We start from the raw sequence: 27,522 nt of genomic DNA on the forward strand, positions 1-27,522 counted from the left end.
CGGGGCTAGAGAGAGAGACAGAGACAGAGCAGATGCAGTCCTCCTCTCTGAGTGCATGAGTGATAATAAAAACAGACCCATCCACAGCATCTCATGATCCAGACCGCAAACCGGTCCATGCACCGCGCAGAGCCATAGGACGAACAGCTGTCTCTGTCTCTGTCTGTCTCCGTCTCTGTCCCTGTCCTCTCTGTCCCGATGCGGCCGTGCAGCAGTGAATGAGGAGCTCCGGTTTGGCCGACGGGACAAGGGAGGGGTCCTTTGACAATCCGGGGGCCAGCCTCCTGCTCCTCCTCCCCGGATGGAGGCCGGCTGCGCTCAGGCTGCAGCGATGGACACGGGAGACGCGTCGAGAAGGACCTCGGTCCGGAACGTGGCCGTGGAAAGACAGAACCTCATCACCGTGTGCAGGTCAGTGCGTTGTGTTCAGATGCTGCTGAGTTTATTCCAACAGGAAGAACAACAACAACAACAAATGGATCCTTAAGCTGTTTGTTGTTGTTATTTTTTTATTGTTATTATTATTGTTGTTATATTTACATGCATCATCTGTAAACCTTCACATTTTCCATCAGACTCTTTTTCATTTTCATCTGTTTCTCTGTGTTTGTGTGTGCGTGTGTGGTTGTGAGTTTGCGGTGTCATCTTTGTGTCAGCTGCAGTTTATTTCCTGGTGGTGCTGATGGGGTGGTTGCTATGACGACAACCTTCCTGGGGCAAGGACTAGCTGGTACCCCAGGGACTCGGGGAGGGGAGGGGAGGGAGGCGTATGTAAGGCCTGTGCATTAAGTCCCTGGTTGTGAGGTTGTGTATTTGGTCTGAGCTTAAAGACATATAGACAATAAGGGAGAGAGAGAAAAAAAAAAAAAAAAGTCCACACATGCCCCAGTTACCTTCAAAATAAAAGCACCAACAAGTAATCAATATAAGCAGACATGCTATTGAATTTATGAACCTGCTTTAAATCTAAACTTGAACCTAAACAAGGGAAAATAAATAACTAATATTTAACAAATAGCTCTAATCTCTGTGGTTAGAGCTTTGTCCTCTTGAATCTTTGGATTTCAAAATTTAAAAAGCCTTTTGCTGTCATTTGATGCATGACACAGTGAAATTACAAGATACGTATCACAGTGATGCCTTTAAGAAGAACAAAATACAAACAAACATTAAAGGAAATACAGATTAAGACCAGAATGAATTTAAATATATTCAATTTTAAAATATTCAGTTGGTTTGGTTATAAGATTTCAACAGCTTCAGGAAAAAACTGTTCAAACTCTTGGGGTGGGTTGAGTATATTGTGAACCTGTGTCGCCCCCTAGAGGGCAGGAGGTCGAACAGGTGGCGGCTGAGGAGAGAATCAATGGTTTTTTAAAAGATAAACATCCACAGTCCAGTTTCAAATTTAAAAACATTTTCTATCACAAAGTGTATAAAAAGTGGACGCCATGACAGCTCCAAAGCATGTGGAGCTCCCCCTGGTGGCTGGAGGCTGCAGTATCGGTCAAATAAGCCCCGCCCACATAAATGTTAGTGGATGGCATTTGGGGCCGAACCGAAACTGATATATAAGTTTCAAGGATGGTTTCTGTTCTATGTTCAAGTGTTTTTTTCAGAGAACATTTGCTTTAGTATTGGAAACAGGAAGTGGGATCATGATGATGGCAGGATACTTTCATATGGATGTAAAGGAGATTTTTTTAGGTCGACTCTGGTGATGTCCTGAATATAAACCCAATAGAAAGTAATGGAATCTCTGTTCTTGGCGTGAATACATTCTGCTGAGAACAGACAGCTCTTGTGCTACATACTGTGAGCTGCACATATGTATAGCCTGTATAAAAACAGTTCTCCACAGCATGTGTGATTTTATCAAATAGTTGCTGTGCAGCCTCCTTCTCTCTGTTACCACAGGACGTTTGGTGGAGTTGCTACTGACTGATGTCCAGAGGATTTGGGTCTTTCATCTGCTAGCGTTAGCCTTAGCATGTCTTTTCAGATGCATTGCAGTAGCACTTTAGTCGTATTCCTCAGACTACCTCCCAGACATTTAGGTGAACAACGGTGCACTAACAGGTGTATGTAGGTCACATCACAGTGCAGTGAAAACGCAGTGGATTGAGCTCATTTTGAGGACAGACGGCCGATTATTGTCCAGTCAGAGCGTCTCAATGAGACATTGTTTCCTTGGGAACAACAGGCAGTGACATCACTCGCCTGTTAAGACATTCATTGTCCTAAACAGCTGTTATTTGAAATGGACGGATAAGCTTTAAAGTGTTAAAACTCAAACTTGGAGAGAAGGTCACTCCAACAGTAGCCAAATTATTTCTGTCCATCTTTACATCGTGTCTACAAAGATTTCTTTCTTTCGCTGAGACCCAACCTGTTCATTAAAGGTCACGTATTATACATTTTTTTTATTCATATAGGTGTCAGAGGTCCAACATCATTGTTTTCAAAGTGTATTACTCCAAATTCAGCCTTGGTCCTGAATGTCATCCAGTCAAATAGTGGCTTTACAGCTCCACTGAGAACAGACTGCTTCTGTGTCTGTGTCTGTGTCTGTACCTTTAAATGCTAATGAGCGGTGCCTGACCACGCCCACTCCACGCCCCTCCCAGCTTAGGAGTACAGTAAGAGTTACATACACCGGACATTATGACCACTGTTCCTGATATATACTCATGGTGACTCATCAGAGAGTGAACATGGGCCTTCTGAGGGGGTTGAATGTTGTTAGTGGGGGGGTCTTTTAAGGGGGAGGGGCCTCCACAGATACTTGGATCGGTATCAAGTATGAAGTAGTGAATTTAGAGGCCAGGTTTACTTCTCCTGTCGATGCAGAAACACTAAAAACAGACAGCGTTTGGCAGGTGAAACAGACCCTCTGAATTATTTAGTCTGCAGGAAAAAAACATTAAGCAGTGGCCATTTGTGTGGAAGAATAAGGATTCTCAAAATAAATTGAATTTAGTTTAGCGCTGCTAATACAGAATATTAAATATTTAATCATCTAATGGAATAATTTCTCTGCAAACGAGAGACTAACCTATAAAGTGGGGGTGTCAATCTTCCTTCTGGAACAACTGTATATATCTGTTGCAAAATGTTCTTTGGAGGAAAGGCGGCGTTGTGTAATCGGAAGGCATCCTCTCTACCCAGAATCTATTACATCAGACCAGAGTCATAAACTAAATTGAATTGTCGGAGGCTCCTGAAAGCCCCAGCAAACATCATCCTTGTGGTAAATGGACAGGAAATGGAAAACGCTCACCAGGGAGGGAACGTACACATGTTCTCGTGTAGAGATTTCTTGACTAATCAAATGCCTCAATGACTTCATCTTGTTTCTTTTCCTCTCTCAGGTTTTCGGTTAAGACCCTGTTGGAGAAATACACGGCCGAGCCCATCGACGACTCGTCTGAGGAGTTCATCAATTTCTCAGCCATCCTCGAACACATCCTCAGCCACAGGTTCAAAGGTACCTACCGACCTGCCTACTTACCTGCCTACCTGTAAACCCACATACCGACCGACTGACTGACCTACTAACCTACCTACCTTAGTACCAGCTGACCGACTGACAGACCGACCTACCAACCAACCTATCAACCTACCTACCTAAATACCTATCTACTGAACTATGTACCTACATACCTACCTACCTACCTAACCTTGCGACCGACCGGCCCACCAACCTACCTATCTACCGACCTACTTACCCACCTACCAATCAAATGACCTACCTAACTAACCTACCGGCTGACCGACCAAACAACCTATCAACCTACCGACCTACATACCTATCTACTGAACTATGTACCTACATACCTATACTAACCTACGACCACATACGGACCTCACCAACCACTATCTACCGACCTACTTACCCACCTACCAATCAACTGACCTACCTAACTAACCTACCGCTCAACCGACCAAACAACCTATCAACCTACCGATCTACATACCTACCTGACCTACTTACCTACTGACCTACCTACCTATAAACCCACCTACCGACCTACCTACTGACATACCAGCCAACGGACTGACCTACCTACCGACCTACCTATCTACCGAGCTATGTACCTACCTACCGACTGACTGCCTGACCACTCAACCAACCAAACAAATTATCAACCTACTGATCTACGTACCTACCTACCTACCTACCTACCTACCTACCTACCTACCTACCAAACCTACCGGCTGACCGACCTACGAACCACCTATCTACCTACCTACATGCCTACCTTCCAACCTACCTATCTACCAACTGACTGCCCGACCGACCAACCTATCAGCCTACAGATCTAAATACCTACATACTGACCTACATACCTACCTACCTAACCGACCTACCAACCTACCTACCGACCTACCAACATACTGTATATCAACCAACTGACTGCCCGACCGCTCGAACGACTGACCAACCGACCAACCTACCTACCTACCGAACTGACCGACTCACCTACCTATCAACTGAACTTAGTACACATGTATATAATTATATGTATTAAATGTGTTTGTGCTTATATCTTTGTGTATAAAACAGAATAAAATAGATCGTCCTTTGTCTCGTTAGGCTCTGGGAGCTGGTTCGATGGTCAGAGGAGTTACTGGGACTACGTCCGTCTGGCCTGCGCCAAAGTTCCCAACAGCTGCATCAGCAGCATCGAGAACATGGAGAACATCAGCACCTCCAGAGCAAAGGTACACGCAATTTAAATAATTACACTAATTATAATGAGGCAAGCAAGACAATTCATTATCAACCTCAAAACAAGTGAAAACAGACGTCTGCAAAGTAAAGTATTAAAAATCTATAATGTAAAATATGGCCCTCCAACAAGCCATTTATGTATTTATGTGTTATCTTCAGTTTTGTGTGTATGTTATTTATAATAATGCAAAGATTATTATTATATATTCCATTATTTACCATAAATAACTATAGTACACAGGTACTAAATAAAAATACAATGAAGCAGCATGAATTTGTGCAATTTTGTGCATCTTTATTATTTTTATTATTATGCGAAGGATATTATAGGTCTGTTAAGGAGAAGTGGGATAAAATAAGTCTGTCCTTCCTCCCTTTGTATTACAGATGTGAAAGTAATTTAATAAAAGTGTTTAAACTGTCGTCAGGGTCGAGCCTGGATGAGAGTGGCCCTGATGGAGAAGAGGTTGTCTGAATACATCGCCACCGCTCTGAGGGACAGCAGGACCACCAGGTCTGGACCACGTCTCCAAATACAGCAGCATCACCAGAGCCCGAGTATAAACACAACTCGTCATCTGCTTTCTTTGTGACTCAGGAGGTTTTATGGAGAAGGAGCCATCGTGTTGAGGGAGGAGGCCACGGTGCTCACGGGGATGCTCATAGGACTCGGAGCCATCGACTTCAGGTGAACAGTCCGGACCCAGCGGATCGTTTTAAATTCACATGGAGGTGGAGGAGGTTTTTTATTTCTGTTTTCTCTTTGTTAGTTTCTGTCTTAAAGGAGAGGCCTTGGATGGGAAATCACCTGCAGTGATTGACTACACTCCATACTTGAAATTCACACAAAGGTAAAACAATCCTCCATCAGCCACAACATTATGACCACTGACAAATTAAATAATATTAACCCTCTTCTGACAATTCAGTGCTCTGCTGGGAAACATTTGGACCTGGTATTCATTGGTGTGTAACACGCAAATGAAAAAATGTTTAGGAACAACTCAAAAAAACAACAACAAAAAAAAAACATGAAGAACAGCATGTGCAGATTGATACCGAAATATTAATACCTCCGATACCAGATCTTTAGGCCCTAATGTTCAAATCAAAATATCGATACTTTTGATACTTGGGTTTAAAATAATTGAATAAGTTACTCTGATGTCTTGTATTCTTTATGAAGCTATGATTTGCTATACTACTTTAAGTTTACTAGGTGTATTTATGTTAAGTATTGATATTGGATCAGTATCACCGATACCAGCCTAAATTTTTCTCAGTATCGGATAACTTAACAAACACTTTAGGTCTCAGTTGAAAAATATAATCTATCTAGATTTAAAGATGTAAAGATGGATTCCAAATAAATAAATCTGCAGGACACTGAAACGCGTTTTTGTTGTGTTTTCGTAGCTATGATTATATGAGCGACGACGAGGACGACCGCCGGAGCGTCGACAGCAGCACGAGTGACGACAGCGTCCCCGACCACCCTTACATCCCTCTGGTCACCGACGAGGAGAGCTGGAGCACAAAGTGCCGCAAGATGGAGCAGAGGTTCAAGATCGTCAACGCTCAGAAGGTGAGCCCAAGGTTTTACGTGAGGAGAATTCATTAGAATCCAGGTAACTCCACCGGTATTTATGGGTATATTTAACAAATGACAGGTCTCAATCGACCCTTTCCAGTGAATGATGAACAGCACTGGTTGGTTTTCTAACGTGAAGCGTGGATGTGTGTTGTCAGGGTTACCTGGAGGAGCTGGTGCGTTTGCGCGAGTCCCAGCTGAAGAACACGGAGGCCGAGAACAAGAGGCTAAAGGGTCGACTGGAGGAGCTGCAGAGCCAGAGCCAGCAGGAGAAGAAGGACCTGGAGGCCATAGTCCTGGAGCTCCAGGAGCAGCTGTGAGTGGAGGTGTTACTCTAGACTCTAGACCAGGGGGGGCTCAAAGTCTTCCCAGTGGAGGGCCAAAACTGGGCCAGGGGCCAAAATGTTAATTTTACAGTACATTACGTTAAATATGGGTGTAAGAGCATAAATGTGCAAAATATGACACAAGATAATTGTGAAATGTGAATTAAAACTGGTTATTGAGTAATATGGACGAGGGTTAGGGCGACTAAACAGAGACTTTAAAGGGAATGATTTTTTAGTTTAGGTTTTAGTTTAATCTAAACTGAAGATTAAAGAAAAAGTAAAGAATTCTGACTTTAATCAATCTCAGAATTCAGACTTTTTCTCGGAATTCTGACTTTTTCCTTTTTTTATCAAAATTCTGACATTAATCTTAGAATTCTGACTTTTTTTCAGAATTCTGTCATTTTTCTCAGAATTCAGACATTTTCCTCGGAATTCAGACTTCTTTTTTTTTTATCAGAATTCTGACTAATCTTAGAATTCTGATATTTTTCTCAGAATTCTGACATTTTTTTTCAGAATTTTGACTTTTTGTTCTCGGAATTCAGACTTTTTTTAATCAGAATTCTGTCTTTAATCTCAGAATTATGACTTTTCTCAGTCAGTGTGTAGTATGGAGCACATGGGCTGTCTATCCTCAGTATATGTATTCAGGTTTAGAATATAGATTTCATTACTTCCTACTGGGCTTTTATTAGTGACCTCATCAGTCTGAAGTCAACTTTAGAAAACCTGAAGTTGTGCAGCAACCCCATAATGACCACCAATAAATACAGTAATAATCAGGTTACGGGTTAAACCTGATATTTTCTCCTCATCTGCGTCAGGACCAGTTTGATCCCGTGTGACTCAAACCACCTGGCCAAAAACCTCCTGACCCCCCTCGCCAACCAGTGGTCGACACTCGAGTCCTACAACAGCCAAGAGGACGTGAAGCTGTTCCGCAGGTCGGACCCACTAACTCGGTTTATACCTTCAGCGTTTAGCTTCAGCTAAAGAAAAACACACATCCACAACATTTCTCTGATACTTAATATTTGCTCTTTACTATTTGCTGAACTCTGTTCTGATCTACAGGAGGAGCTTCCCCAGCACAGAGCTGCTGTCGGTGGAGATCAGCCTGGATTCAGACTCCCAGAAGATGGAGGGGAAACAGAACGGAGGAGCCTGGTGCACAGGTAAAATGTTTTATTTATTTATTTTTAGTTCAAAGAAGAACTCTTTAATAATGTTTACAGTTAATGAACCAGCTGAAAATAATAATAAAAGAAAAAATAAGTGTAGTTTCAGCTCATTGCTGCCATCTACTGGTTAGTTTTGGCCTCTCAGGTTCATCTCAACTCTTAGTGGACAAATCAGGAAACTTGTAGTTGACGTCTTCTTCTTCTTCTTCTTCTTCTTTTTCTTCTTCTTCTTCTTCTTCTTCTTCTACTTCACCATCTCCTCATCCTCAGCTTTCTTCTTCTTTTCCTCCTCCTCCTTATTCTTCTTCCCTTTTTTCTCATTTTCATCCACCGCCTCCTCTTCCGTCTTCTCCTTTTTCTGACTAATAATGAATGAGTGAACACTTCCTAACTGACCCTCCCTCCTTTTCTTTTTTTTCCAGCGAAGGACTACACCCCCTCCCTGATGGGCCTGTGTGGGTCGCTGGCCTCCCTCCCCAGCTGTAAGTCCCTGGCCAGCCTCAAGTCCAGCGAGTGCCTGGTCAACATCAGCAGCGAGACCAGTCCTGCCCTCTCGCCCAGCTAGGGGGCGCCAAAGAAACACTGCCGACCACCACATCACAGACCCCTCCCTCCACCCCGACCTCCTCTTCTTTCCCTGAGACAATTCTACAAGAAAAAAACTAAAAAAAAAAAAAAAAAAAAGTGCTTCTATCGTGGGCCTTTACTGAACTTGTGTGGAGGAGTGGGATCCTCTGGTCCGGGTCCGTCCTACAAAGAAGCAGAAATAGCTGCAGTACTGCCTCGTGCCCCCCCTCCCCCTACCCCCCTCTACTCCTTCACCTTCACCGTCTTTTCATCGTCTCAACGTGGTTAAAGCAAAAAGATTTCACGTCACAGACCATAGACTGAATATAAATACGGACTAAACCCGTCTCTACACTTCCCCTCGTTGGTCAAACTGACCCTATTTCTCGGGGGAATATTTGAGTTTGGAGCCAGAGTCTGATCAGGGCGGAGCCACGACATCGATGCCCCGCCCACATGTCCTCCAGACTCAGGTGGTCACCATCATGTAACGTCCTGTTTCTATAGCGTCAAATAACGAACTAAAACGACTTGAACGTGCATCAACATTACATTAACTACCTAAAGTGACAGAAACCATCATTGCCCCGCCCCCTAACATGGAGGGGGTGGAGCTTAGGACATATACTGCAGCCGCCAGTCACCAGGGGGAGCTCTACTAGCTTTGGCTTCACTTTCGAGGAGCTGTTCAGCCCATATTTATGCAGTCTATGGTCACAACGCTTCATTTTCTGTTATTTTATTTTATTTTTTTATATTTTTTTGTGCAGTTACGTGTCCGAGCTGTATCATCCAAAACTCACCGTAGGGGTTTGTTCTGTATCCGTGTCTCCGTCGTCCACTCGTCCGTGTCCCCGTGAGGCCCCTGAGAGCGACGAGCTGTTATAACCATTTAGGAAACACTTTGCTTTGATGTCATATTCCACTATTATTACAGCGAGCAGAAAGAGGCCAGATGGGCGACGATGAAGACGAAGTTAGGGCCTCGTCCAATCAAACCGTAGTTTAGATACAGACTTTAGGAGAATGTGACACGTACTGAGGTGAGACCGAGGTTTGAGGGGTCGCCACAATGTGAACTTTTAGACGTCGCATATGCAAAGACGCATCGTGACTATGCAGAATGAATGTTTACCATCGCCCCCTTTTTCTACAAACCTGAGCTCGACAGAGTCTGAGAGGGAAGAGGAATGTGCAGTAAGTGTGTCTTTTATATTTATTTAATGAAACACTTACTTCTATCAGTTTGTGTCTGTGTGTACGTTGCAGTTCTAATGCAGTGTTGTTGAGCGTTAGGAAACATTGTGTTATTTAAAAAAAAAAACGCAATAAAACTGCCTTTTTTTCTTTTTTTAAACATGACATGCTGGAGTGTGGTGAATGGTGTCTTTCATGAGCTATAATGTATATTACGGTATTTTATTTTCATCTCGTGTTCACAACATTTTCTGCTGGTTGAGAGGAATTAATGCAGTAGATTGACTAAGGATGGACTATTTTACTGTGATGATGAGTAAATATTGTAGAATAATCCCACACTAGTAGTAAAACAGGTTTAGCACTTCCTGCTGATGATGAAATCTGGAGACATTTACAGCTACAGAGATAGAAATAAAAATAATTAATTGTTATCGAGATGAAAAGAAGAAACAGGAACAATTACAGTTTCATTTATTTTGACATTATTCATATTTAAATTGTTATGTCTGTGATGTCAATAGCAGCGCAACCAGCTACCGTAATAACTGTAGCGTGGGAGCAACATTTTTTTTTTTTTTCTCATAAAAAGCTAAAATTGGGGACATTTTCGGGGACAGCTTTAGCCGGGGGACAGGTCATGCAAAACGGGGACTGTCCCCAGAAATCGGGGACATTTGGTCACCCTAAAAATAACCCAACCACTGACACGGCACCTTTTGTTCATTCATTTTCCAGCTGCTTCTCCATCTCCACAATTTTCAGCTTGATTGTTTTGCATCAATAACGATGGAACACATAAGGGAAAGTTGAACTTAGGAGGTTCGGAGATTTGTGAAATTTCTGCAAAAGTTTTAGTCTCCATTGTTGAAAGCTGCAGGAAGTGGACAGAAAAAATTAACCCAAGTGGCAAAAAAAGACCCAGCGCCGCCTAGTGTTTGGGTGAAGGTTGTGGTGCAAAGCACGCAACAAAAACTAAACATACAAAGCCTCTTAAATGACAAACATTCAACATAATAAATGAAATAACAAAAATAAACTCAAAGTACAGCTAGTAAAGAAAAATAAGTCATAACGTCAAAAGATGAATGAAGGTATTTTAGAGGAGCGGGGAAGATGAAATTAAATATTATCTAAGTGGATGTTTTATGAACCAATTAAATATGTATAATTTGCTTCTTGAATGAATTAACCAAGGTGCAGTTTCTACTGTGAAACAATGTATTTGGGAATAAATCACCTTAAATTGACACCCTGCAGAAGCCGCTTTCAGTGACAGGTGGATGTTGGGTGGATGTTGGGTGGATGTTGGGTGGATGTTTGGTGTCCACCGTCCCACCTCGGCTCCACTCACAATCCATCTTTCTGACCATTTCTCAGCTGTGGTCGCCACCCACATCGAGCTTCAAACCCACTCTTTAGAAATCACAGAGGGATCATCCATCTTTATAGACACACCGTGCTTTTAACTTTGGTGTTTCTTTAACAGGAGGGGAAAGATTCATTCAGTCATTCATTCGTTTTCTGTAACCGCTCGTCCTCCTCCGTTGGGGGGGTGGGAGCCCAGAGCCGTATATTAGAGAGAGTCTGTCCAACTCAAACCAAGGCGCCATGTTTGCTACATCAGAGGTTAGATTCTACAGTTTAAGCCTATAGAGCGGATGTGCTATGTTGAAATAAATGTCTTATTTTCACCATTTATAGGCCTATAAATGTTAGTACCAACGTCTGTCAGTATGTGAAAGGCCCTTACTTAAATATCCCAGCGTCTACTTACTTTAAATATCTGAAATGAGCCTTTGTAGTCCAATCACCTCATCAGTCATGGAGCTGTGTTTACCTTCTCCTCAGTCTCCGTGTTCATCCATCACCGTTAAAAGGTGGAAATTACTCGGAAATATTACAAATACTCAGAAGTTGTGAAAATTAAACTCGTCTTACTGTTATTTAGTATTAGCATTAGCATGCTAGCCATAATAACTTAGTAGTAACTGAGGTAAAGTTACGTGTCAGTTAAATGTGTTTATCTACATGGACATAAATTACATGAACACATGGGTTTCACAGTATATATGACACTAGCTGCTATTTTCCTAAGCCTTTAGTCTAGATAACTAGCTAGCATAAGGCTAGCATACGGCTAGCATAAGGCTAGCATAAGGTTAGCATAAGGCTAGGCTAACTTCAGACTTCATTCATTTGTAAAGTGACGTCTTTAAGATCAAGGTTCACATTAATGATGGTGTGACTTTATTTTTCTATATAAAATCTTAACAAACGTCAAACAGAGACATTGACATTTACCTCATCACATAATAGAGAGAAACCAGCTGACGTCCAGTTCTTCCTTTTAATCTTCTGTTCCATAACTTTCTCTGTTTTTGTTCACTGGGGAAACGGTGGAGTTTCCTCTGTGTTTTCCTGATCCCGTGCTGGAGCCGTAGGCTGAGCACTGTGGCATATTTTAACTTTTAATCCAACTTTATTCTCTGTTATTGTCACTTCTCTATGGGTGAATATTGGTTAGATGCATCCAACATGGCGCCATGAAACACGTGACCAGCTCAGAACCAATCAGATCAGACGCTCTGTTCCCTGGTTGGACATATATCCAGGCAGAGTTCACTCTAATTCAGAACCTAACGAGTCTTTGGACAGTGGGAGGAAACCGGAGTAAAATGTGAGCGAATTTTCCTAAAATTGTGCAGATAAAAAAACGTAAGTCTCACTGGTTTGCAGTCTGTCCCATAGTTAATCACATTTGCTGGTGGGGACGTCCACATCAAGTTTTTTTTTATCTGACTATCAGCCGATCTTGCAGACTTTAAAAGTCTAAAGTTTTCCTTGTCGTCTCCTGGAGTCGACTGGATTCTGTCCAATAAATCTTTCTTTAAGTCAAAGTTAATGTAGAACGGAGAATCTCCCAAACCATCTCTGGAAAGATTTGTCTGCAGGAAACTTTTCTCTTGTAGATGTTTGGGACTCGGTTTAATCGAGGTGGTGTTACTGAATGATGATCTCCTACTATGATTTTGGTTCCTCTTCTTCTTGATGCCACTACAATAGAAGAAGGAGATGTTTTGACTCTACAGATACGTTTTGGTTTATTGCATCTTTAATATATAAATAGAAAGTATCAAAAAGAATTCACTTCCTTGACTTCTCTGCCTTTTTTTTTTTATCTACTGTAGAACTAAGCGACCTCTCCCCGCCTCTTTCTCCTCTCGTGCCTCGGTCACTCTTTGTTTCCTCCTTTTGTGTCTTAACCTTGTGAAGCGTGACCTCGTCTCTTCTTCAGATGGGCCTGAAACGGCTCGCGTGAGGTCAAAGGTCGGCCTCATTTATCCATTAACGCAGACAAACGCGCGGAGGCGAGCAAACAGCGGCCGGAGCCCCTTTGGCAAACGTTAGAAACGCATTATGTGGGGAGACGCATTCCTGATTGTCATACTGTCCAATTAACTCCCCGGCTGTAAATGAATGGGCCGCGCTAAGCTAGCTGTAGTGATCTGGCTTTATCTTCGCGCCGTTTTTGTGGAAAGTGACACCGATTGTTGGGCGCAGCCGCGTTAGATAGATGAACACGTTGCCGAGCGCACGGTTCAGCAGCGAGTCGTCCTGTGGTGATAAAGCTCATTCACTATCATCCCTGTGTGTGTGTTATCTGAGCTCGTGGGGGGGGGTTAGCGTTAGCGTTAGCGTAGGGACACAGCGAGCATCGGTTTTTAAAAGAAATGACGGCGCGTTATCTTTGCCTTCTTCTCCCGTCCCACCACCGGCACTCCCCTCTACACACAGTCCAGACATTTATCTCCCACAATACACACTCTCTAACACACACACACACACACACACACACACAGGAAATAAATCCATAAATGAATTAATGAATAGGAGAAGCTGATGTTTTTGTTGCCTTTCCACCGGTTTCCATTCATTTTATCTATACAAAGGTAAAATTCCTGTCTACGTTGTACATTTGACCAATAAAGAGGTTAAAATTCAGATTAAAATGCAGCATAAATGTTATGCATCATGCATTTTAACACAGCTGCAGGAAAATGAAACTCTACAGATGGTTTGTTCAGTAAAACCTTTAATTCTTCCTTTATAGTTGACTCAGAGGTTGTTTATTACTCACTTTGTTAGTTTGTAGACTTGGAATATTGAATTAAAAGTATTAAATATTATTAATATCACTAAAAACTGAAGTTTAAATCATCCTCAAGTATAAACGTGTCTATAATTAATCTTTAATAGCTGCCTATACTCGTCATCATTTCTGAACATGAGCCACTCATATTGTTACCATTAAAATACTATCTAGAACCTTCTTTACCTCCATATGCACATATATATAGGTAAAAATGTGTACATGTGTTTTATGCACATACTCTATATTTCAGTGCTACATCTTTTATATTCTATTATTTCACTTCCTTAACGTGATCGTCTGCAATAGTCGTAGCTTGTTCTCTATTATTGGGTTAATTTGGGCACTTTTTATTTTACTATTTGTATAATTCCTCCATGTGAGGAACCAACTGGAGCTGAAACTGTTCTTCCGTTTCCTGCAAATACTTAGCACTTAGAAGATCAGTTAAGAAACTAGGTCTTCAAGAAACTCTACAATGAAAGACATTTGATGAATTTCCCTCGGGATGAATAGTAATAGTAGCATCTATCTTTATATTACTTGTCACTATAACTATATTCTAACTATATGCAATGAAAATAAACTTTAATCTAATCCTGTAATATAAATTATAGTGACTTTTATAAATGAAGTTGGAGATCTGGCTGCTATCAGCTACAACACACTGGCCCTTTAAATACCAGGAAGAAGTGTTGAGCTTCATTTTTACGTATCTATACATATATTAATGTATTATTTTAAAAAATAAAACAAACATAAGCTACAGTCTCGCTGTGAATTTGCAGATTTCCTCATTTAAATTTGATTTTCAAACGGGAATTTAGCGTGAAATCACCAGTGGAGAGGCAGTCAAATGAGTGGGCGGGGACCAAAGATGGAGGATGACGGATTGACAGCGGCTTATCCAATAGGATTCGAGCACGGGTCTCGGACAGCCAATGAGAAAGTGAGAATGCGTGCGTGGCCCCGCCCCCCTTCGTCCCCCTATATAATTAAGCCCAGAGCAGCGTGGTGGTGGTGGAGGAGGCTTGTTTCAACTCTTTGGACGCTGCTTTCTTTTCTCTCTCCAGGGCCAAAGCAAAAAAAGCTCCGGACCGAGAAACTCCAGCAGAAACACGGATAAAACTCCCCCCTCGCAGGACGTTTTGGAGTTGACGCTAACGTGGCTTTATTTTATTTTTTTTTTTCCCTTTTGTTGTTGTTGTTTTTTGACGCCGCTTCCTGGTTCGAGTGGAACATCTCCTCACAAAGAAAGTTTTACTGGCTAGGTTGCTAACAAGAAAAAAAAAAAAAAAAAAGAGAAAAAGCTGACATTTAAAAGACTTTAAGCTTTTATCAGCGCCTCGTCTGAACAGGAACGTGTTTAAGAGCAAACCTGAGTGACTCGAGGCTGATTTATTTTGTTTATTTTATTTATTTTTTTGGAGGAGTCATCATCAACCAGAAGAGGAAGAGTTGGTAAAGTTAGCATAACCCCCCCTCCCTCCTCCTCTCCTCCTCCTCCTCCCCCCTTCATCTCCTCCTCCTCCTCCTCCTCCTCCTCCTCCTCCTTCAGCTCCTCCAGCTCCACCACATCACATGAACATGTCCGGAAGAAGCGGAGCTGCCGGACCCTCGGGTGTGAGGGGTCCGGGTCTGGGTCCGGGCCCACAGCCCCTCAAGGCCACGGTTCCGTACCACCAGCTGGCCCGACCCAGACCCAGCCGCAGGGAGGCCAAGCCAGGTAAAGGAGGACGTGTTTCATCATAATAAGAAATGATTTTTTAAAAAAACAGCAGCTTGTAAGAAGGAAGTTTCTGCAGCTGCTGCTTCTTCTGCAGCTCAAATCTCTATTACTTCACTTTTTATTTATTTATACTTTTCATGTTACAGCACAAATGAGCTGCGTCTAATAATGCACAGAAAACTTATTTAATTTACTTATTTAAACTATTACACCAGCTTATAATAAACTCATTCCACAGTATTTACATGGTGGAGCCAGAATATGTGTGAAAATAGAACTAAATTATAATAATAATGATGATTACGTATCAACAATGGTACGAAACTACAATACAACCATATATATATATGTATACACATGTGTGTGTGAGGAACAACACAGGGGCCATATATTTATATAGGAATTTAAATCTGGGTTTATTATTATAGTATAAAAATCTATGAAAGTGGAAGTAAATTAGGTAAATGTTTACATTTAATGAGATTTACATTAAAAAAATTAAAAAAAAATTCTTAAGACAAATAACTTTGGGCTCTGAAAACTAAAACCTGTGGATGATTTAGGAATATCGGCCACTTTTGTTCAATTAAAATCTTTGTAATTTTCGAACTTTTTTCTAATTCATCCCCTCTGGTCGACGGTGGAAACTGTTAAATTCAGTTTTTACACATAATAATAATAATCAAAATAAAATTTAATCAACATATTTCTCTGTTATTTCAAACTGAGGCCATGATATTTATATGTATATTAGAATTAATGTCTCCTATAAACTGGTGAGTGAGTGTAAAGTTAAATTATATTTCCTTAATAATGATAATATTGATTAAAAATAGAGGTTTTTCTTCGTTTTGAATGAGTGACACTTTACAGCTTGTTCTGAAATATAAACCAGCCTCCAAAATTAAAACACAATTAAACGAACAGGATTTTTATATATGGATGAATTCATGGTCACTAATGTACCTAATAAACTGGCCAGTGAGTGAGGAAACTGGGTTTCCCTGATAATTTACTTTTATTTACATTCATTCATTAACTTTTCTTTGGCGTCAGTCGATGGGAAAAACTCGATCATCTCCTCAGGTCTAAACCACAGCCTCTAAAATTAAAAATTCTCATTAAGCTGCATCAACGTCTCACAGACTTATTTTAAACTAAAGCTGAAAACCAAACCAGACGTATGACTGTGTTAAATGTACCTAATAAACTGGCCAAGTACTTTCAGGAACTGCAGCAGCACGTTGGGTTTTACTCTTATTCCTTAAGGAAGTGACCTCATCTCAGGGTTATTTTTATGTCGAGTTATCTGAAGAAATGCTGAGTACAAGTCTGAAATGTGCAACTATCCGGCCGCCATGTACGTCACCGTCCAAGGACTGAGAAATGTAAAATTTAAATTAAAATGCTGTTTTTTTCTTTATTTTAACTAACAGCTGGAAAGACAAAATCTCACCAGCTGAGCTCGGGCATGAGGAGGACGATGTCTCTGGACGCCATCGTGGGGCCGTACCTGCAGGGACACTGGCCCAAAGAACCGGAGGACCAGAGCGGTTTGTCCCGCGAGGACAAAGCCACTCAGGTCAGAGCCGATTACAACTTATCTGATTCGTTTATTTGCCCGTTGGAGATCGAAAACATTAAAAAAATGGTTAAAAATGTAAAGTAAAATTACACACAAATCATTGTCTACAGATTTAAATGAGTGGACGTACATTTTCTGCAAAACCAGGAAGAAACATTCATATATAAATATATTAAATGCAACATGTGGATGTTAACAGATGATTAAAAAGCTACAAATCTTTACTGGAGAATCACGTTTTCAATTAAAACAACGAGAGATATTTTAGGTGAGATGCAGGTAAATTGTTCCGTAACCTCTGTATTATATAAAGTTTATCGATTAAGAGACAATAAATATGGTAAATAAAAGCCTTTAGAAATGTCAGCCAGTCGTTACGTTTCCATGCGCAGTTTAATCCAGCGACGCTTAAAACCCGACTTTTTCAATGCGAAGATTTAAACGCAACAAATAACTGAGGGGAAGCGTCGTCCTCCTCCTCCACACTAGGTGGCGATATGTGTCTTGTCCGCTGGTTAATACTTCGCCCTTTTCTGGTTGACTTGTTGCATTGAATAATAAACAACTGAAGCAGATGGAGAATAGTTCAGCTGTTTGACGTGTGCAGTACTTATGGTGCAGGTAGGTGGCGCTATCTCTTCTACCGGCTCTGTTTAGCTTCTCCTTCTTCTTCTGTGATTGGTTTTATTGGATGTTGTTGTTTTGGTGGAAACACCCTGGAGGTTGTGGAGCATGTGCACTCATGTGTTGTCTAGTTAAACTCTGATTGAGGCGTTTTTATGGAGCGGACGATGGATTTCCAGTCGCATTATCTGGATGTTTTAGAAGAAGAAGAACTTTAAATGTTATTGCGCAAGTTACATCGAAAGTTTGTTTGGCAGCTTGAGGTCAGGTGTTTACTTGTATATACTTTATTTTATTATTATTTAAAAAATATATGTAATTAATTTATTTTTATTATTTATTTATTTTTCATTTAAATTTTAGTTTAGATAGTTTCATTAATTTTATTTATTTTATTTTTTATTTATTCCATTATTTTTATTTTATTTATTTTCATTAGTTTTATTTATTTTAATTTATTTATTTTTGTTATTTTTATTTATTTATTTATTTTGCCTGTCATGGCTGTTTGTTTATTTTTTAAAGATGTGCATCAATTGCACATACAATTGAAAAAGAAATAAAAGACAGAAAAAAATGTTTCATTAAACGAAGTTAAATCACAAAGAAACAAAAACATAAAAATAAAATAGATAATAAAATCAGAAGGTACGATAGAGACTTTAAATTAAACTCATGCTGCTGTTCTGTTTATTCTAGTTTAACATATTTTTCATATTAGATTTTATATTTCCAATGACATGTGTAATAATAATAATAATAATAATAACAATAATAATAATAGTAACGTGCCTTTTGCACTGTTTTCTATAGACTTTGTATAACTGTCCCATCTCATTATATAAACACTATGTTCTGTTCTTCTAAAATCATCTACAATATATTGATATTAATCCGTGTAACTCGTTTACATCTTCTTTAGTTTAGTTTAGAGTCGAGTCACCAATTCTCAAAAGTTTCCTACTGGATGGATCATCTGAGTAAATGTTAGACAATAAGGAAGGAGAAGCTTATTGGTGATTTGCTTCATTTATTCTAAGTGATGATGAAGATTAGTTTGCAGTTTTGCTGCAGAGAGGATGAAGTCTGTGGGTGAGGAGGGAGGGAGGGAGGGAGGGAGGGAGGGAGGGTGTCTCCCTCGACACAGCTGTTACCGGGTGAGAACCACAGCCCCGAGCTGACGAGGCCGTTTCCACTGCACCCATCCTCTCTGCTCTCTGGTTGCCCACATCCTCCCTCCACCTCTTTACTCGTTTCTCCTGCTCTTTTGCTCTTTTGCTCGTTTGCTCGTTTGCTCGTCTACAAGTGTGAAACTCTGTGGGTGTGGACGCTGAGACGTGGCTGCAGAATCAGCCTCTGAGTTTACGAAATGCATGCGTGAACTTTAGCGCAGAGGGGATTGATCTGTGTTTGTTTAGGTTTGGATCTCATGCTTTTCTTTCTCCTCAGACTCCGGACTCGTGGACAGATAGTTCCCAGAGCTGGAGAGGAAGCCACAAGCGCTCGGCATCGTGGGGCAGCGCCGAGCATCTCAAAGAGGTCAACTTTTGTTTTTTTTTTTTTTTCTTCTTCTGTTTGCTCCACATACGAACTTCTGCAGCAAATCTAAAGTTTCCACCGAGGAAACTCAGCAGAAAGCACCTCTTAAAAAGTCTGGTCTCCATCGGCTCATTTCTTGAAACGGAAAAGTGACATTCTGCAAAATAACAAGACAAAATGATAATTTATTAATTAATTACATGAAAGTGGACGACAGAACATTTACATCTATGATTGGAAAGCAGCATCAAATTTAAAATGTATCAGTAGCTGCATCTCCATTACAGTTTTTCAAAATAAAAGCCATATTTCTGTCTGAAATGTTTCCATTGAAAGGTGACATCCCATAATTCTCTTAAGCTCTCGTCACTTTGAGGAAGATGGACTTGAAGTGAACTGGTCGCGTGACCCCCTGGTGACGGGGAAAAGCCAAAAAAAGAAAAGTGTTTTGCACTAAAATCTTGATGAGTCAGTAGAAATGTTTTAGCTTTCAATATTTTTTTGAATGGAAACGTCACAATATCAACAAAAATGTAAATGCAAAATCCACGAAATTCGTCTTTAACTTTATTTAGTGATGAATTACTCTCAAAATAAACAGTAGAACGTGAGAAAACAGGGGCAGTAAGAACCACGGTTCCATCCTTCACTATAACTAGTAATATACTGAGAACATAAAAGCATCCTGTCAGTTCAGTTCCTCATATTCTGATTCATATTCATTTCCTTCGTAGCTTTGGTCTTGATCCTTGTTCACAGTGACTCATTCTACCGTAAATACAGGAGTAGACGGGCAAGAAAAATGTCTGTGAAGTTTAGTCCCTTAACTGGAGTTGGATAAGTGAGAAAAAGTGTTATTTTTTTAAATCATTGTGCTAATCTGGCAGCTGTTAGCTTTAGCTTAGCATAGGCGTGTGTAATGTAGCATGAAAAACAATAAAAGAACCAGGAAGAAAAGAAAATAGCTTCTGATTTACGTTCGTATTGTTGCTTATCTTCAAGCGCCTTAATTATTTTAAGGCTTTTCTTAAAGTCACCAGTGAGTTGCACATTTTGTCATCCAGTCTGTTCCAGAACAGAAACACATCTGTATTTAATATTGGTTCTGTCTTTGCATGTTTTAAAAATGCACAACCATCTTAAATTATAATTTCCTCTTAATTTGAATTGTTTGTGTCGACACTCTGTTGCTAATTATTATATAAATTATGTTTAATTAAGAACTTTAAGATGCGTGACATTATGAATAATGGTAGATTCACGGTAACAAGCTTTATTTTTTTAATTATTAAGAATTAAAAATAGTAACCGGATGAATCTCTGTCCTTTTGTGGTTCCGTGTTGTCCTGTAGTTCAGGTTTGGGTCCAGTTCTGGTCCCCAGATCTAAATAAATCCATCCACGTCGTCATGAATGATGAAAACATGGAGCTGAACTCTTTCACCAAATGGTCTTTTTGAGAATTTAATTTCTCTTTCAAGAAATGAGCCAAACTAATGGAGAAAAACTGTCGTGACGCCGCTGCTGCTATAGAGAGAAACCGTCACCGTGATAAAACAGGACGTTGGATGGTTTGTTACCGAAGCAAGAAACCGGAGCCACATACGTTAAATCCAGTAGAAGCATCAATGTCGACCCAAGAATATTAGTTTCACCAGAACTTGAGAAACTATTTAGATTTCTCTTAATCAGTTATGACTCAAAAGACGCTGAATAAAAGCAACTGGAACTTATTTCCTTTCTGACCTGAAAGCTTCTCCAGCTGGGTCATGCTAGCAGCTAGCAGCTAGCCGTTAGCTAGAACCGGCCTTTCCTCACAATATCCAGCTTTTCCTCCAAAGTTCACCGTGAAAATGTCTTTCTGCGAACATCTGCAGATGATGACTCATCAGATGCATGAGGAGAAGCTTTGAGAAAACCCAGATTAATGGGGAAAATATTCACACGGAAGCCACTGATTCTGATAAAGTTCAGGTCAGGAGAGAAGGATTTTCTGCTAAAACCGGCGACTCTCTGGAAAAAATCCACTGAAAAGTTTCTGAAAGCAGAGAGGTTGATGGTGTTTTCTCTCCTGGAAGGTTATAACATCCATTAACTGTTAAATTAACTCCCAGACGTTGTAGTTTTGTGCTAAATGTATAAAGGTTTTTACTCGCAGGACGTTTTCTGGCCCGTTTTGAGGCGTAGGTGCTAATGAACGTCTCTTATTTCATTAAATCAAAGCTGGTTGACTCTTTAAAAAGTGGCCCAACTTTTATTCTGATATCATTGAGCAACAGGGAAACAATGACCTCATCTGTCTGCAATGATGAAACTTCCCTTCCCTTCTTTTTTCTTCTCCTCTAATCCTCATCACAGCACCACAACCACCCGACTCCTCAGGTGGTGCTTTATGTTTAAGGACTTCCTCTGTTTGCACGTACGAGCCGATTAAGTGACATCAACCTGTGCTCGTTTTTGCAGATCGCCAAACTCAAACAACAGCTGCAGCAGTGCAGCAAACCTGCAGCCTCGGGAGGACGTGACAAAGAGAGCCAGCGTGGGAATCCTCCGGGGAGCTGTAGCCTAGGAGCTACTCAGGTACCTGCACACAAACACCTCCACGTCTGGACGCTTCGCAGCCGGTTAGCGTGTCGCTACGTGGTCTGCAGCCCTGTGCAGGAAGCGCTTTTAAATTAAAACCCTGAAGCAACAGGAAGGAGGGCGCTACAGCCGGCGTCTGCTTCTGCTTTTCACAATGAAACGCGTAGTTCTGCTTTTTTCTGCACAGCTGGTGCCACAGTCCAGCGCTCGGCGGCGGTTAAGTCTCAGCGACGAGCTCCACCTTAACGTTCAGTTAGACGTGGGCTCTGGGGAGTAACAGGAAGACTTCAGGGTTTATTTTAGTACTATCTGCGCACACAAACTCATGCCTGGCATTACTTCATCTCCTTTTTGTTGTTTTTTTTGTTTTGTTTATTTAATCTCCATTAGTCATCACCACATTGTCCCTGAGGTCCAGAACCAGTCACGTACCGTACGTAGAAAACAAACAGCGCGGAATATAGAAGATGATCATGTAGAAACACAGATAAAACATCATCACATGGATCAGTTTACCGCAGCATAGACCTCACTGAGCATTAAACTGAAAAATAAAATGAAAACTCATGATATTCATGGATGGAATTATTTATATTCAGCCTTTTTACCTCCTCAACCCTCCCTCACTTTTCAACTTCTGTTTTTTTTTTTTGTACCACAACGTATGTTTATATATAGTTTTCTACAGAAGAAGAAAAACTTAGCTGGAGTGAAGGAGTTTTTTTTTATTATTTATGACTTTTTACTAATAATTCTCGGAAATTCTGACTTTTTCCTCAGAATTTTGAGTTTTTACTAAGAATTCTCAGAATTTTGACTCTTTTCCAAAAAAATTGCCGAATTCTGACTTTTTTCCTCAGAATTTTGAGTTTTTACTAAGAATTCTCAGAATTTTGACTCTTTTCCGAAAAAAATTTGCAGAATTCTGACTTTTTTCCTCAGAATTTTGAATTTTTACTAAGAATTCTCAGAATTTTGACTCTTTTCCAAATTTTTTTGCAGAATTCTGACTTTTTTCCTCGAAATTCTGACTTTTTTCCTTAGAATTTGGAGTTTTTACTAAGAATTCTCAGAATTTTGAGTCTTCTGAAAAATTTGCAGAATTCTGACTTTTTTCCTCAAATTTTGCAGGAAAAAGTCAGAATTTTGAGTCTTTTCCAAACATTTTTTTGCAGAATTCTGACTTTTTTTTCTCAAAATTCTGACTTTTTCCTCAGAATTTGGAGTTTTTACTAAGAATTCTCAGAATTTTGACTCTTTTCCAAAAAAAATCAGAATTCTGACTTTTTTACCTCAGAAGTCTGTGGCCCTGATCCTCTTCTGTAGTTTCTTATCTACCTTGTGCTGTTGTTTTGTATATTTTTGTGTTTTGCTCCTGTAGCGCCCTAATTTCCCCATACGGGTGAATAATAATAATAATAACACTTTGATATATTTATATTTAGTCCTTAAGCAGTTGCTGAGAAACAGGAGGAAGCGTTTGTTTGTGTGGAAGCGAAGCAGCCGAAGCTGAGTTGAACTTGTTTGCGTCCTCAGACTCAGCCGATTCCCATCCCCCTGGCGACGCTCGTCCCTCGGCTGCGCTGCAGCGTGGAGGGTCTGAACCAGGAGCTGGAGGGCATGTTCATCAGTCAGCCTCCACATCCACAGCAGAGGGTAAACCCCCCCACAGCCTAAACGATACCTGCTCATGGTTCATGTGCCGAGGCCTTGGAGGCCTGAGAGCATCTTTTATCTTTTCACCGTTGAGCCTCATTTCTGAATCGCTCGTCTCAGCAGCTCCTCGAGGTCCCGGACGGCCACCGAGCTCCGGTCCCTCTGCAGAGCTGCAGCAGCGGATCCCAGAGCGACGCCGCCACCACGCCCCTGTCCTCCTCCTCCACCTCCTCCTCCCCCTGCTCCTCCCCGAGCTGCACCGGCGCCTCCCAGCCCAGCGCTGCAGACGCCCCCGCCGAGCAGCACCTAGGTCAGTTTACCCGGCGTTTGGCCTCCCCGTCACTGAGCTTTGTCCTGATCCGGCATGACGTTGGCTTAACACGGATGGTTTAAATGTTAGTCACGTCTCCTGGTCGTAATGTTGTGGCTGATTGGTTGACCCCGCCCTCTCTCAGTCTGACTGGTGTAAAGTCACAGGATGTGTATTTGTGTGGACCGTTTCTGCCAGGAAGTGCACTGACGTCAGATCATCTGCAGGTGTAAATATAAATATGTGTATTTTTTCGTTTTTCCTGTCTCAGGTGTGAGCGACGGTGCAGAGCTTCGCCTCCCGTCTCCGTTCTCCCCCCAGACTGAGGCCGACGTCTCCCTCCCCCTCCTCATCTCCTCCTCCCCAGGACCAAACAAGAGCTGCTGCTTCCAGAGGGAACCTCCAGAAGGCTGCGAGAAGGTCCGAGTCTGGGAGGAGATCAGGTACCTGGTTCTTTACGTGGCCGAGTCTTTTCAGTCTGAAAACGTCTCGTTTAACATTTTCTCGATAAACGGTTCGTTTCTCCCGTTTTTCTCGGCGTCGTTCCTCTGGGTTCCTCCTCTTATGAGAACATAGATTTCAGTCTCATTTCTCAGCCAGTCATTTAGCGTCGGTGGTTCTGGCTTATACCACTTCCTCCGGTTTGCTTTCTTACAGGGCTACTGACAAGGTTTTCAGTAAATATCCGTCCTCTTTTAACACATTTCCTCTCACGCCGCCTGAATACAGGAGCTCACACGGCCTGGTTACATCATTACCCAGAATAATGTTTATGAGACAAAAAAACATGACAATTATCTATGTTTATATTTCCATATTGCTTATTTTTAGCAGGATGAGTAAGAATTCTTTACCTCAGAACCACAACCTCTGGACATTATTACGAATAATGTTTATGAGTACAAAAAATGAATTATCTATAGTTATATTCATAATTCTAGTCAAATTTGAGTTATTTGAGGATTTGAGTAAGAATTCTTTACCTCCAGAATAATTAACTCAAATTATACTCGTTTTGTATAATATATATATATATATATATATATATATATATACTTCTGACTTTTTCCTCAGAATTTTATTTTTTTTCTCAGAATTCTGATTATTTTTGTCAGAATTTAGTTTTTTTTTTGCCTCGGAATTCTGATTATTTTTCTTAATTCTGACTTTTTTCTGAATACTGACTTTTCTTTCAGAATTGTCACTTTAATCTCAGAATTATGACTATTTTTTTTTTTTTCACTTCTGACTTTTTCCTCAGAATTTTGTTTTTTTGTCTCAGAATTCTGATTATTTTTGTCAGAATTCTGGATTTTCCTCAGAATTTAGTTTTTTGTATTAGAATTCTCACTTTTCACTCGGAATTCTGATTATTTTTCTTAAAATTCTGATTATTTTTCTTAAAATTCTGACTTTTTTCTGAATTCTGACTTTTGTTTCAGAATTGTCACTTTTAATCTCAGAAATCAGACTATTTTTCTTTGAATTCTGACTTTTTTTTTCCTCAGAATCTTATTTTTTGTACTAGTTTGCCCGCGGGGGAAACATAAATAATATAAAGATAATAATTGCTGCTAATTTTGGATGCGGTGAAGAATCTAATTAAATTCTTTCAGTGATGTCGTGATGATGTAGTTGATTGTTAATAGAAATGTTCACACCTCGTTCTCTTTCCCATTACACATATGAGGCTGTGTTCCCTCTTCTCTCCACTAGGGGGCCATGAGATTATGCCATTTTTATCCAAATCCTCCTTTTAATTCCCATAAAACTCCTTTATTTTGCAGACATTACTGAACCTTTTCGTCTGATCTTTCTCTCCCTCCAGCTCTCTGCACCAACCCAAACCAGCCCAGCTCATCTCCTCCTGCCCCGACCCCAACAAGGTCAACTTCACCCCCCACGGGACCTCCGCCTTCTGCCCCGTCAGCCTCCTCAAGCCCCTGCTCCCCTCCATGGACCTGTTGTTCCGGAGCCTCGCCGTCTCTCCGGCCTCCAGCTGCTGCTCCGGGGGCCAAGGATCTGGATCCGGGTCGGGCCCCCGGGCTTCTCCTCAGGACCCGCCCCCTCCACCTCCTCCCGAGGTGGGAGAAACGTCCGGGGAGGGTCTGGCGTTCTGATTTATTCAGATTTATTTTTAGAGGTCTGTTCACACCTTTTCTACACAGGTTAAAATATATATATGGATAGTAAAATACTGGGGGGGAGAAAAAACGACAAAGGAAACGCTTTAAACTCGTTTTGGATTTCTATCAGTTTATTTTCCAAAGATGCGTTTAGGGCCAAAAGTGAGCGTGGGACACGGCAGTTTCACGTCGGGGACTGCTCCGGGTATTTGGATTTTTATTTGGTTCACTTCCAGCACATAATAACTTCAGAGCAGCCGTTTATCTTTTTATTTTAAAGTCGAGGAAGATTAAAATAAAAAGTTTCTTTCTTTTTTGTTTTCTTTTTAAGTCAAACATATTTATTCAACCTTGCACCCGTCGCTTGAGTCCAAAGCACGACAAATCACTTGGGTACTTTTTATTTTTAATTTACCCGATTTATAAAAAGAAAAAGATGAAATCACACGTTCATTATCGTACACTGAAGCAATCCTCCTCCTCCTCCTCCTCCTCTTCTTCTTGTTTTTTAAAGTCGTTGCCTCGCGGCTCCAGTTCCTGCTTCCAGCGTCGTACAGATTCCTGATGTTGTCGATTACTCGTGAGAGAAGTGAGGTGATGCCGTAGACGTGCGCTTCGTTGTGTGTTCTAGTCCCGAGGCTAGCTAGTTGACTACCTAACCAGTTTTAGTGGTGTAGATCCGACATCCTTAACGTTTTCTTCTGACCCGTTTGAAGATCAGATAGTTTAGACACGTTTGCACAGATTGAACTGCTACGTTTGAGTCGCAATTCTTATTTTTATATTCACTTTGTTGTACATTTGAGACTAGTTGTTTGTATTTTCTACATTTTGTTGTTGTTGTTGTTGTTTTTTTTCATTTACCTGCAACATAAGCTAAAGAAAGAAAGAAAGAACCTGTTACTCGTTTTGTTCTGTCGGAGACGAAGCGTTGAGCCGGGGGGGTTTTTATTTTATGCACTTCCAAGGAGAGCGTTTAGTTCCCGGCTCCGACGTCTGCGGCAGCTTTGTTTGTGTGTTTGTTTGTTTGTTTGTTTGTGTGGATGAAAAGTTGTTCTTTCTCCCTAAATAATCTTTAAATGTTTGTGGAGTCACCGCGGACGCTGAGGGGGGAAATGTGCCGTTATCTCAGGTTCTTTTGTTCTATCCACATAAATATACGATGATGTTGAAACTGTTCCTCGTGTCTTTGTTGTTATTTCTCAAAGATCCTGACACAAAGATTTTGTTTGATTCATTTCATTCATTGACTTAAACAAAACGATTCAATATAAACACAACCTGAATGAAACGACACAATAAGCAGCAAAATAATGAGAATAATAATTAAGTAAAACAGCTGATTGTTTCCGTTTTAGTTCGTTATGTTTCGTTATTTCCTGAAGATTCTGGCTTTAATTGTTCTTTTAAATTTTGATTCTTTAGTTTCTTTGTTCATTCTTCCATAAACTGGTTCCTTTCACAGAAACAACGTTACACAAGTTTTTTAAAGATCCTTTGAAGTTACACTCACTTTCTCTTTTTTGTCGATTGGTTACTTTTTTCATGAGCTTTAAACATAAAACAGAATTGTTCTCGTTCACTGCTGCCAGGTTTAAAACTAATTTCATGTTTC

At 40.7% G+C, this 27,522-nt stretch overlaps 2 protein-coding genes across 3 annotated transcripts; both read left to right on the top strand.

The window, feature by feature from the left end:
• The first annotated feature begins 11 nt into the window (after positions 1-11).
• LOC125022457 (RUN domain-containing protein 3A-like) lies at positions 12-9,768 on the top strand. Its single transcript, XM_047609128.1, has 11 exons — positions 12-411; positions 3,372-3,487; positions 4,598-4,725; positions 5,164-5,249; positions 5,334-5,423; positions 5,506-5,586; positions 6,152-6,320; positions 6,485-6,642; positions 7,483-7,602; positions 7,733-7,833; positions 8,262-9,768. The coding sequence occupies exons 1-11, from the start codon at positions 302-304 to the stop codon at positions 8,402-8,404; spliced, it is 1,302 nt and encodes a 433-aa protein (XP_047465084.1). The 5' UTR covers positions 12-301; the 3' UTR covers positions 8,405-9,768.
• A 5,005-nt stretch (positions 9,769-14,773) lies between these two features.
• On the top strand, positions 14,774-27,086 carry LOC125023053 (glucocorticoid-induced transcript 1 protein-like). Of its 2 annotated transcripts, XM_047610128.1 has the most exons (9): positions 14,774-15,217; positions 15,315-15,482; positions 16,922-17,067; positions 19,144-19,233; positions 21,696-21,812; positions 23,352-23,471; positions 23,592-23,781; positions 24,053-24,224; positions 25,610-27,086. In XM_047610128.1, exons 2-9 carry the CDS (start codon positions 15,338-15,340, stop codon positions 25,899-25,901), a joined length of 1,272 nt encoding a protein of 423 aa, XP_047466084.1. In that variant the 5' UTR covers positions 14,774-15,217; positions 15,315-15,337; the 3' UTR covers positions 25,902-27,086. The 2 variants fall into 2 exon arrangements, with proteins under 2 accessions (XP_047466084.1, XP_047466085.1); XM_047610129.1 differs by having other exon boundaries at positions 14,774-15,482; positions 23,595-23,781.
• The last annotated feature ends 436 nt before the right edge of the window (positions 27,087-27,522 follow it).

This window comes from Mugil cephalus, chromosome 16 (genome assembly GCF_022458985.1).
Source record: "Mugil cephalus isolate CIBA_MC_2020 chromosome 16, CIBA_Mcephalus_1.1, whole genome shotgun sequence".
Classification (NCBI taxonomy): Eukaryota; Metazoa; Chordata; class Actinopteri; order Mugiliformes; family Mugilidae; genus Mugil; species Mugil cephalus.